The 12,906-nt window shown below is 42.8% G+C and overlaps 1 protein-coding gene across 1 annotated transcript in view; it reads right to left on the bottom strand.

The window, feature by feature from the left end:
* Positions 1-5,910, bottom strand: part of tmem132e (transmembrane protein 132E) — a 533,792-nt gene extending 527,882 nt beyond the window's left edge. The window contains exon 1 of the mRNA XM_060847811.1: positions 5,847-5,910. Within this exon, the coding sequence (XP_060703794.1) occupies positions 5,847-5,910 (64 nt within the window). The remainder of the gene's footprint in view (positions 1-5,846) is intronic.
* Between the last annotated feature and the right edge of the window lie 6,996 nt (positions 5,911-12,906).

Genomic DNA, 12,906 nt, shown 5'->3' with positions numbered 1-12,906 from the left:
CGATTGGGGCTGCTCCCCCTCCCCCTTAAGGACCTGGAAAACACGATCAGAGACATCACGTACCCTTGCACCTGGGAGGCAACATACCAATCGTGAGTCTCTGTCGCCCCTGCAAAACCGCCTATCTGTGCCCCTCACTATTGAGTCCCCAATAACTATCGCTCTACCTTTCTCCACCCTTCCCTTCTGAGCAACGGGGACAGGCTCCGTGCCAGAGGCCTGAACCTCATTGCTTACCCCTGGTAAGTCATCCCCCCTACAAGTATCCAAAACGTATACTTAATATCTTAAGCAGTTTGGACTCCGTATCTTTGGAGGGGGTGCAGAGGAGGTTTACAAGAACAATACTGGGGATGAAGTATTTATCACATGAGGAGCAGTTGAGGACTCTAGGAGTGTATTCAATGAAGTTTAGAAGGTTGAGGGAGTATCTCATTGAAACTTACAGAATATTGAAAGCTCTGGATAAAGTAAAAATGAATGATTACTAATGAACACATTTCCACCAGTTGGTCAGACTACGACCCAAAGCCACAGCCTCAGAAAAAAAGGACAACCTGTTAGAACTGAAATGAGGAGGAATTTCTTCAGCCTGAGGTTGGTGAATCTGTAGAACTCATTGTCGCAGAAGGTTGTGGAGGCACGGTGGCACAGTGGTTAGCATTGCTGCCTCACAGCGCCTGTAGACCCGGGTTCATTTCCCGACTCAGGCTACTGACTGTGTGGAGTTTGCACGTTCTCCCCGTGTCTGCGTGGGTTTCCTCCGGGTGCTCCGGTTTCCTCCCACAGTCCAAAGATGTGCGGGTCAGGTGAATTGGCCAAGCTAAAAAAAAATTGCCCGTAGTGTTAGGTAAGGGGTAAATGTAGGGGTATGGGTGGGTTGCGCTTCGGCGGGTCGGTGTGGACTTGTTGGGCCGAAGGGCCTGTTTCCACACTGTAAGTCTAATCTAAAAAAAATCATGGAGTGTACTTAAAACAGAGATAGATGTTTTCTTTATTAGTAAGGGAATCAATGGTAACAGGGAGAATGCAGGAGAATAGGATTGAGAAATATAGCCATGATCAAATGATGGAGCTAACTTGGTGAGCCAACTGATGTAATTCTGCTCCTATGGAAATCTTTAATTATATAGTGCGCTGCATATTTCCACACTGCCCAACAGTCGAAAGTGTGCTGCTGGGAAAGAGCCCAGAGATGTTCTCTGAAACAATCCACAAGAAGGCGGGCTGTCTCCCCAATCACTCTGGGTGCAAAAGTTGACATTGGTAGAGATACAGGTAAACATCTGACGGAAGTGGAAGGATTCCTTGGGACCTTGGACGGAGGTGAGGGGAGTGGTGGGGGCGCAGGTTTTGCACTTCCTCCTGTGTCAGGGAAAAGTACCATGAGTGGGCTGTGGGTTGGTGGGGGCGTGGATCTGATGAGGAGTTCACGGTGGGAATGATCTCTCCAGAACGCTGATGGGATAGGGAGGGAAATATATCTTTAGTGGTGGGGTCCGTTTGGAGGTGGCAGAAGTGGCAGAGAAAGATGTGATATATGCAGAGGTTGGTGGGATGGAAAGTGAGGACCGGGGGATTCTGTCCTTGCTGCGTTGGGAGGGATGAGGTTCAAGGGCAGAGGTGCATGAAGTGGAGGAGATATACTAGAGGGCATTGTCAACCACTGGGAAGAGAAGTTGCGATCATGGAACGAGGAGGCCATCTGAGACTTTGAGGTGGTGCCCAACATACTGACTCCTCAGGTGTCTGTATTATGGCTGTAAAGCAGCCATGGTAACAGTCTTGGACAGTCTTTTTAATTTCAATTTATCTTGATGTTCATCTCCTGTTTAAAACATTAGCTAAACAGTGGTTCATTTTGAAAAATTGTTGTTGTACCAGCTGTTTCTTAGCTGCAGATGTCAGAATCTGATTCAGCAATTATACCTATGAATAAGCAAGTACATAATCAAATGAGCATCATCCTCAAACACATCACAAATGCTAAACAGACTGCATCCAGATCCTGAATATCCATTAATTATCACATTACTCATTTGTATGACAAACATTGTCTTTTTGGTTTGACACAGCATCCTGTGAGGGGCAATTACCACTCATGCCTCCATTACACATTAGCAACATGAAATAGCAAGCTGCACCACTGCAAATTTTTGAGCTATCTTATCCCTCCAGGACAATCTGAAGTAGTCTGAGCACACTTCAGATCTAAAAGCAGCAGCGTTCAGCTTGTTCCAGAGTTTACACAATCCGGATATAGGTTTGCTCGTTGAGCTGGAAGGTTCGTTTTTAGACATTTGGTCACCATACTAAGTAACATCTTCAGTGAGCCGCCGAATGAAACACTGGTGGTGTAGCCCACTTTCTATTTATATGCTAGAGTTTTCTAGGGTTGGTGATGTCATTTCCTGTGGTGACATCATGTCCTATGGTGATGTCATCTCCTGTTCTTTTTCTTAAGGGGTGGTAAATGCGAGCCAAGTCAATGTGTTTGTTGATAGACACCTCCCTTCCTTCTTCTCTGCAATGTGAAAATCTCTAGTTCCCTCACCTTCTCTTTATCAGACAAGCGCTCCAATCCAGGCAGCATCCTGGTAAATCTCCTCTGCACACTCTAGAAAGCATCTACATCCTTCCTGTAAGGAGGCGACCAGAACTGGATATAATATTCTAAGTGTAGTCTCACCAGAGTTTCATAGAGCTGCAGCAAAACTCGTGGCTCTTAAACACCATCTCACTATTAATGAAAGCCAAATATCCACACACCTTCTTAACAACCGTATCAACTTGGGTGGCAAATTTGAAGGATCTATGTATGTGGACCCCAAGATCCTGCTGTTTCTCCACACTGCCAAGAATCCTGTCTTTAACCCTGTATTTAGCATTCAAATTCTATATTCCAAAATAAATCACTTCACACTTATCCAAGTTGAACTCCATATGTCACTTCTCAGCCCAGCTCTGCATCCTGTTAATGTCTTGTTGTAGCCTGCAACTGCCCTCAACACTATCTGCAACACCACCAACCTTTCTGTCATCAGCAAACTTATCCTTCCACTTCTTCATTCAAATCATTTATAAAAACTACAAAGAGCAGAGGCCCAAAACAGGTCCTTGTTTGACACCACTGGTCACTGACCTCTTGGCAGAATACTTTCCATTCACTACCACTCACTGTCTTCTTTCGGTCAGCCAATTCTGTATCCAGTCAGACAAATGAAAATAGGACAAAAGATTCTTGCTCACACTGAAAGCTGAAAGAAATCAGAACTATAGAATCTCAACCAAGCTGCAAAGTAAATGTTGTGAAACTGACTATTAACTATCAATGTGTTGCTGGAAAAGCATAGCAGGTCAGGCAGCATCCAAGGAACAGGAAATTCAACGTTTCAGGCATAAGCCCTTCTTCAGGAAGAAGGACTTATGCCCGAAACGTTGAATTTCCTGTTCCTTGGATGCTGCCTGACCTGCTGCGCTTTTCCAGCAACACATTTTCAGCTCTGATCTCCAGCATCTGCAGACCTCACTTTCTCCTCCTATTAACTATCAATGTCAATACTGCTGGTCATCTCCACTGCAATGGTCATGATGTTCAACTATCTGCTTTTTATGAACAATGCAGAAACTAATCTAGATATAATTTTTTACAACTTTATCCTTTTGGCATCACCTCCTAGTTGTAATATATATTGATTCTTCATATGTTTGGTAATTAATTAACACATTCAATGTTATTTCAAGAAAGCCTGATTAAATTGATTCCTTCTAAAGCATAAGTTCATTTGCATCTGGAAAAAAAGGTATCGACAAGAAAAGGGATCTGTTTTTAAATTAGCCTTGTTGCAACCAACTGAAAGGATAGTTGGGTAAAGTCAGGGAGCCAGTTAATCCCTCCTCACCCAGGAACTTAACAATTTGAACGTCTCCCAGGTCTGGCTGTAACAAATGCCTCACATGATGGGTTTACCTGACAAAGGGGCAACACTCTGAAACCTTGCGATTTCAAATAAACCTGTTTGACTATAATCTGGTGTCATCTGACTTCTGACCTTGTCCACCCCAGACCAAAAGGGTTTGATGTTCACTATTTCAGCATCAAGTTTGCACAGTTAGCAGGATCATACCAAATTTATATGGTTGACATATGAGGAAAGGATTGTCAGGGCAAGTCTCTTTCCCATTAGAAAATACATCCTGAGGAATGTGGCCTAATAGAGGACTGGAAAACTATGGAATCATAGAATCATACAGTACTGAAGAATGCCTTTGGCCCGTTGAGTCTGTGCCACCAAAACTGTTCTAAATCTATAGCAGTTCCATAGACTTAAACCTTATGATTAGGTATCCTGCTTATTTGGAAGAAACAAAAATGACATCACAGGAAAACCACAGTAGTCTTACCCTACTGCAGGAATAGAGGGTCATAGAAAGCTGATTAGCAAGAAGTAGGTCAAGTCAGGTCCATATTTGCAACTGTTACCACTTATAGTTTAAAAGATCTTGTTTTTTATAGTTACTAAGAATTCGGTAGTAATGAGGAACAGTAGAGGGCCAGAGAGTAATTGATATTATTTGATATTAAGCATTTTCCAGGTTTCAATTAATGGGATAAATCATGGTAATAGAGCTCAAAATTGTGGTGTGCTCCTTCTGCTCTACGTGGGAAGCTGGGAACATTTCCAGTGTCTCCAGCTACAGCTCCTTGAAGACTTGAGTTTCAAAGCTGCAGAGATATCAGGGGACACTGAGCAGCATCTGTGAAACTGAAAGAATCAAGGATAACATGCATACACAGGTAGTCACAAAGACAGAAAAGGTTTAGGTGACCATCAGACAGAGTAAGAAGACTAGCGTGCAGTGCAGAAATCCTATGTGGTCATTCCCCTAAAAAACAGATACAGGTAGTTCTTCTATGACACAACGGTTGCGTTCTTGTGCGACCTCTGTTATAGAAAAATCTCATCTTTCTTTATAATCTAAGTCATTGTGAGTCCTCTGGGCTGTATCTTCTGCCCAGGCGGAAGAAAAGGTGCTGTTCCTCTAATTTGCAGTCTGACTCATTATGGCAATGGAGGAGGCTGAGGATGGACACGTCGGACGAGAGGCAGGTGAACTGCTGTTTCACCTGGAAGGATTGTTTGGGGCCCTGAATGGAGCTGTCGGAGGTGGTGTGCTGACATGTTTTGCAACTTTTACGCTGTAGGAGAAGCTACTGGGGCATTGCTGGGGAGAGTGGCACAAGTCAAGGAGGGACAATGATAATGGTCCTTGCGAAAGGCAGTGAGAAGTAGGAAGGGGAAGATATTCTTAGTGGTGGGGTCCAGTTGGAGTTGGCAGAAGTGTTTGAGGATGATACGTTGGATGCGGAGACTAGTGGGGTGGAAAGTGAGGACATGGGAGACCCTGTCTTTATTATGTTTGGTGGTGGTGGTGGTGGGAGGTGGGGGAATGGAGGAGTTTTGGTGGAGGAATATCTGGATGACGAATGGGGGAAAAGCACATTGTTTAAAATAGGTGGGCATCTGGGATGCCTGGGAGTGAAACTTCTCCTCGTCAGAGCAGATGCGATAGAGATGGAGGAATTGGCAAAATGGGATGGGCGATGTAGTCCAGGTAGTTATGGGAGTCTGTGGGTTTATAGTAAATGTCAGTCTGTAAATTGTTGCTGGAGATGGAAACAGACATGTCAAGAAAAGTGAAAGTGGTGTCTGAGATTGCCAATAACTTCATCCTGCCTTCATAATCACTTGGTCTATTGGTGAATTGCTCCAGTTCAGCCTGGGTACAGGATGCAGCACTGATGCAGTCATCAATGTAAGGGTGGAAGAGTTGAGGAACAGTACCTATGTGGGTGCCGTTCGACGTAGCCAAGAGGTCGGCGTAATTAGGGGCCATGCGAGTGTCCATGGCCACCCTTGGATTTGGAGGAAATGGGAAGAGCTTAAGCAAAAGTTATTGCGGGTGAGGACTAATTCCGTGAGGTGGAGGAGGGTATTGGTGGAGGGAACTGTTGGAGAGAAAGAAACCAATGGCCTGCAGGCTGTCATTGTGGGAAATGGATGCGTATAAAGGACTGCACATCCACAGTGAAGAAGAAGATGAAGCACAGGGAACTAGAAGTTCCAATGAGGTGAAGACTGTGGTTGTTTACTGGATGTAGGTGGGATATGCCTGGACCAAGGGGGAGAGGATGGAGTTGAGGTAGGAAGAAATTAGTTCAGTGAGCAGGAGCAGGCAGAGAAAATGGGTCAGCTGGGGTAGTTGGGTTTGAGGATTTTGGGGAACAGGTAGAACTGGGCAGTGTGGGGCTGAGGTCTATGAAATTGGGGGCGGTGGAGCGGAGATCACTGGAGGTGATGAGGTCACGGACAGTACAGGTGATAATGGCCTAATGGGCCATGGTGGGGTCTTGGACAAGAGGGAGGTAAGACATGGTATTGGACAACTGGCCAGCCTGACCTCCTGATCACCACTCTTTCAATTCCCTTTCCCATTTCCTCCCTGACATGTGCATCCTCAGCCTCCTCCATTGCCATAGTGAATTAAACCGCAAAGTGGAAGAACAACACTTTTATCTTCTGTCTGGGCAAACTACAGCCCAGAGAACTCAGCATCGAGTTCTCCAACTTCAAATAACCTTACCACCCATCCCCCACCTCGTCCCTTCCATTCTTCCAATCCACCTATCAACTGGATTCATTCCTCCCATTGACCAACTACAGTCATACCCATCACCTGTATTCACCTATCACTACCTGACCACTCCGACTGTTCCTCCCGCCTCCCCCCCCCGCAACCTTTCCCCCATCTCCACCTCCAATCTGAAAAAGGGGTTATACCAGAGATATTGACTTCTCCTCCACCTGATGCTGCCTGGCTTGATGCATTCTTCCAGCCTCCTGCTTGTCTGCTTTGGATTCCAGCATTTGCAGTTGTTTTTGTCTCTAATATGTTGGTTGGATCAGAGATAGCAGTATATATCCGGCAAACACATGGCTAAACAGATGGTGAGAGGGAGGACGGTGTGAGAGGGAGGGTTTCAGGTTCCTGGGGCAGTAGGACTAGTTCTGGGGGAGATAGGACCAGTACAAGTTGGATAGGTTACAACGGGTAGGACCAAGACTGATGCCCTAGGGGTGTATTTAGATTGGTTGGGGAGAGTTTAAACTTAATTAGCAGGGACTTGGGAACCTGTGCAAAGAGGTAGTGGAAGGAGAATCACGGACAAGAGAAAAAGACAGAAAGGAGAATAACAGAAGTCATAGGCAGAGGAATCAAAGGCCAGCATCAAACAAGGCACAGGAAAAAAAGTGGGAATTAGACAAGCCAAATTAAAAAGATTTGAAACAGAGCATTTGAAATAAAGTGGATGAGTTAATCACAAAAACGGGTATGATATAGTTGGTATTACAAAGACATGGCGGTAAAGTGACCAGGGAGGGGAACTGAACATCAGAGGTATTCAGCATCTAGGAAGGATAGACAAAATGGAAAAGTTAGTAGCTGGTTAAAGGTGATATAAATACAATATTGAGGACTGGTATAAGATCACACAATGCAGAATCTATGTGGGTAAAGTTGACAAGTATCAAGGGGAAATAACATTAGTGGGAGTAGTATATAAACTGCTAAATTGTAGTGGTGATGTTGGGAATGGCATTAAACAGGAAATCAGCTGCATGATGACAAGGAATATCTGTAATTATGGGTGACTTTATTCTGCAAATTAGTCATAACAGCAGAGAGGAGGAATTGCAAGAGTGTATACGGAACGATTTTCTGGACAAATACACTGAGGAACTATCAAGGGAACAGGTGATCTTAGACTGGGTAATATGCAATAAGAAAGAAATAATTGGTAATGTAATTGTGAGAAACTCCTTAGGGATAAACAAACATAATGTGATAGAACTTTTCATCAAGATGGAGTGAGCTTGTTGATTCTGAAACTAAGGTCCTGAATCTTAATAAAGGGAACTAAGATGGTATGAGTGATAAGATAGTTATGATGGATTGGAAAAAGTTACTGAAACAAATTACAGTGGATAGGCAATGGCAAACATTCCAATAACAAATGGGTGTACCATAAAAATTGTTTATTCCTGTTTGACATAAAACAGTTGCTAAATAATGACCTGAGGAAAATTAGAGATAGTAGTAGTTGAAAAAAAGAGACATAAAAGTTGGCAAGAAAAAAAACAATAGACCTGAGGATTGAGAACAGTTCGGTGGTCAGCAAAAGAGGACCCAAGAATTGATTAAGAAGGGAGAAGTAGAGGTAGTCAGTCAGCTTGCAGGGAACATAAGAATTGATTTTGAAAGTTTATACAGCTATAGAATGAAAAAAAAATTGGTGAAAATGAATGCAGTTCCCGTACAGTGATAAATGGAAGTTATAATGGGGAACACGAAAATGGCTGATGAACTGAATTCATATTTCACTCTGGCCTTCACAAAGGAGAACAGAAATAATGCACCAGAAATGATGAGAAACACAGAATTTAATGAGAGGGAGTTTTGGTCTCCTAATCTGAGGAAGGATACTTTTATCGAAGGTGAAGGTACACCAAACTGATTCCTGGGAAAAGAAGACCAAAGTATCAAGAGATATTGTGTTAATTAGGATTGTATTCACTCAAAAGAATAAGTTGGGAGTGTGAGGGGGAAGGTGGTTGAGGAAGAATCTCATAGAAACCTACAAATTTCTAAACAAGGCTAGACAGGTTAGATGTTCCCCATGATGGGGGATTCCCAAAACAGGGGTCATCATTTAAGGAAAAGCAGTGAACTATTAGGACTGAGATGAGCAGAAATTTATTCACCCAGAGTGGTGACTCGGGAATTCACTACCACAGAAGGTGGTTGCATCTACAGCATTGTTTCTTCAAGGCAGAGATAGATATAGCTATAGTGGCTAAAGGGAAGCGATAAAAGAATATTTTACATCAGCATTCACACTGGAAAAAGGCAATGTTGTCGAGGTGAATTCTGAGATACAGGCTACTAGATTAGTCAGGATTGATGTTAGCAAGGACGAGGTGTTCGCAATTCTTGAAAGCATGAAAACAGATAAGTCCCCTGAGCCAGATGGAATTTATCCTAGGAATCTCTGGGAAGCCAGGGAGGGGTTTGCCGAGCCTTTGTCTTTGATCTTTATGTCGCCATTGTCTCCAGGAATTGAGCCAAAAGACTGGAGGATAGCAAATGTCGTCCCCTTGTTCAAGAAGGAGAGTAAAGACAACCCTGGCAATTATATACTAGTGAGCTTTCCTTCGATCGTGGATAAAGTGTTGGAAGAAGTTATAAGAGATAGGATTTATAATCATTAGAGAGGAATAAGTTGATTAGGGATAGTCAACATGATTTGTGAAGGGTAGGTCTTGCCTCACAAACTTTAATGAGTTATTTGAGAAGGTGACCAAACAGATGGATGAAGATAAAATGGTTGATGTAAGGTATATGGATTTCAGTAAGGCGTTTGATAAGGTTCCCCATAGTACACTATTGCACAAAATATTGAGGATTGGGATTAATGATAAATTAGCGGTTTGGATCAGAAGTTGGCTAGCTGAAAGAAGACAGAGGGTAGTGATTGACAGGAAATGTTCATCCTGGAGTTCAGTTACTAGTGGTGTACTGCAAGGATCTGTTTTGGGACCACTGCTGTTTGTCATTTTTATGAATAACCTAGATGAGGGCACAGAAGAGTAGGTTAGTAAATTTGTGGACAACACTGAGGTTGATAGAGTTGTGGATAATGCTGAAGGATGTTGTAGGATAGATAAGCTGCAGAGCTGAGCTGAGAGGTGGCAAATTAAGTTTAATGTGGAAAAATATGAGGTGATTCACTTTGGAAGGTGCAACAGGAACAAAGAGTACTGGGCTAATGGTAAGATTCTTGGTAGTTAAATGAGCAGAGATACCTCAGTGTCCATATACATAGACCTCTAAAAGTTGCCACCCACGCTGATAAGATTGTTAATAAAGCATACGGTGTGTTAGCTTTTATTGGTAGACGGATCAAATTTCGAAGCCATGAGGTCATGCTGCAGTTGTACAATACACTGGTGCATCCGGCTTTGGAGTATTGCTTAGTTATGGTAGCTACACTACAGGAAGGATGTGGAAGCTTTGGAAAGGATTCAGAGATGATTTATTAGGATGTTGCCTGGTATGGAGGGAAGGTCTTATGAGGAAAGGTTTTAACACTGTTTTTGTGAGAGAGAAGGCGGCTGAGAGGGGACTTAATTGAGAGATACAAGATAATCAGAGTGTTGGGCAGTGTGGACAGTGAGAGTCTTTATCCTCCGATGGTGTTGGCTAGCACAAGGGTATATAGCTTAAAATTGAGGGGTGATACATAAAGGACAGATTTTAGATGTAGCTTCTTTACTCAGAGTAGTAGGGGGTGAAACGCACTGCCTGCAATAGTAGTAGATTTGCCAACTTTAAGGACATTTAAAAGGTCATTGGATAGGCATATGGATAAAAATGGGATAATTGGGCTTTAGATTGGTTCCACAGGTCATAGAGTCAGAGATGTACAGCATGGAACCAGACCCTTCAGTCCAACTTGTCCATGCCGACCAGATATCCCAACCTAATTAAGTCCAATTTGCCAGCACTTGGTCCATATCCCTCTAAACCATTCCTATTCATAGACCCATCCAGATGCCTTTTAAATAATGCAATCCACCACTTCCTCTGGCAGCTCATTCCATACATGGACCACCCTCTGTATGAAAAAGTTGCCCCTTCGGTCCATTTTATGACTTTCGCCTCTCACCCTAAACCTATGCCCTCTAGTTCTGGACTCCCCCACCCCAGGGAAAAGACTTTGTCTATTTATCATATCCATGTCCCTCATGATTTTATAAACCTCTATGAGGTCACCCCTCAGCCTTCAAAACTGCAGGGAAAACCACCCCAGGCTATTCAGCCTCTCCCTATAGCTCAAATGCTCCTAGCCTTGCAACATCCTCGTAAATCTTTGCTGAACCTTTTCAAGTTTCACAACATCCTTCCAATATGAAGGGGGCCAGAATTGCATGCAATATTTCAAAAGTGGCCTAACCATTGTCCTGTACAGCCGAAACATAACCTCCCAACTCCGGTACGCAATACCTTCAATGGCATCACCGTTTTTAATGAGCCCTCGATCATCCAGGGGTTACAATATTTGAGAAGTGAACTTGACTAGCCATAGAAAGTATGGCTGCATGATCCATTCAGAGGCTGAAAAAAATTGCAGTGGCGTAACTCAAACTCCCCTAAGCCTGGTCACCATCTGCAAGGCACAGGTCATGAGTATGAAAGGACAGTCTCCATTTTATTGAAGAGAGTAACTTCAACAACACACAAGGGAGCTCGACACAATCAGGACAAACAGCTCACTTAACTGGTACTCTATCCACCTCCTTCAAATTTTACTCTCTGTGTGGCAGCAGTGTATACTATCGACAAACTACACTTCAACAACTCACCAAGGTTTCTTTAAGCTTCCAAATATGTGACCTCTACCTCCAAAAAGACAGGGGCAGTAAACACATTGTGACAAAACAACATGTGTCATTCTGACTTAGAACTACATCGCCATTCCTTCACAATCACTCAGTCAAAATCCTGTAACTCTTTTCCGAACAAAATGCGTGTTTACATTACTCACCATGGGTCTACGGAAAGAACTAAATCATCTTAACTTAAGGATTCTTAACTTTTGGAAGAGATAGGCAAAATGTAAATGGGAAAGGAATTGCCTTAAGAATAATGAATGGGAAGAAAGAAGTAGAAAAAAAACAATCTTAGCACAGAAAACCAAGATACGGAATTAGTTCTGGTGGAGGTAAGAAACAACAGGATCAGAGAACATTTGACAGGAATACTCCATACGCACTCTGCCTGTAGTTGAAGAGTCAGCAGAATATAAATCAAGAAACTAAAGATGCATTTAACAAGGTTACTACAGTAATCATGGCAGACTGCAAAACTCAAAGTGCCTGGACAAATCAGGTTTTCAGTAATAACTAGGAGGTTAGTTCATGGAATGCATGCAAAGTGGCTTTTTTAGTTGAGCATTACAATGGATGAAATAGGCATCAGGGTCTTTCCAATTCAGTATGATGAAACAGCTAATTAATTATCTGTAATAAAGGATTATTTGGGAAGAGTGGTCATAAAATAAAAAAAACTTTAACTTGTGTTTGTGAGCGTGATTTAGTTATGTCCAAAAACAAGGTTCTTAAATCGGAACAAAGCAAACTACACTAGTTACGAGGGATGGATTAGCTAAGGTAGACTGGAAACTAGATTCAAAGATGTTATGGTAGACAAGGAACGGCTGAAGGAATAAGAATTAGGAGCAAGAGTTGGCAATTCAGCAAGGCTGGTCCAAAATTTAATATGGTCATCACTGATCTCATTTCAGACTCAAGGGCTCCCTCCTGCCCAGTTTCATAACTCCCCAACCCATTACTCATTAAAGATTTGCCCATCATCTCTTTACATTTAATCAATGACCCAGCAACTACCATACTCTGGGGTAGTGAATGCCACAGACTCATGACCCTCGGAGAGAAATAATTTCTCATCTGATTTAAATCTGCTACCCCTTATTTTAAGACTACAAGCTCTAGATTCTAGATAGCCCCTCAGGAAGAAACAGCCTTTTTACATCAAATTTGTCAATCTCCTTTAGCATTTTATATACCTCGAATACATCTCCTCTTATTCTTTTAAATTCCAAACAGTGTAAACCTAAACTACCCAATCTCTCTTCATAAAACAAACCCCTCATCTCCAGCATCAATTTAGTGAATCTCCTCTGAACCGCTTCTAATGCAACTACATCCCTCTTCAAGTAAAGGTACCAAAATTGAATGCAATACTCCAGGTGCAGTTTCACTA

Source organism: Hemiscyllium ocellatum, chromosome 31 (assembly GCF_020745735.1).
Source record: "Hemiscyllium ocellatum isolate sHemOce1 chromosome 31, sHemOce1.pat.X.cur, whole genome shotgun sequence".
Classification (NCBI taxonomy): domain Eukaryota; kingdom Metazoa; phylum Chordata; class Chondrichthyes; order Orectolobiformes; family Hemiscylliidae; genus Hemiscyllium; species Hemiscyllium ocellatum.
Note: the sequence above shows the minus strand (reverse complement) of the source record. Positions and strands in the feature narration are given on the sequence as shown.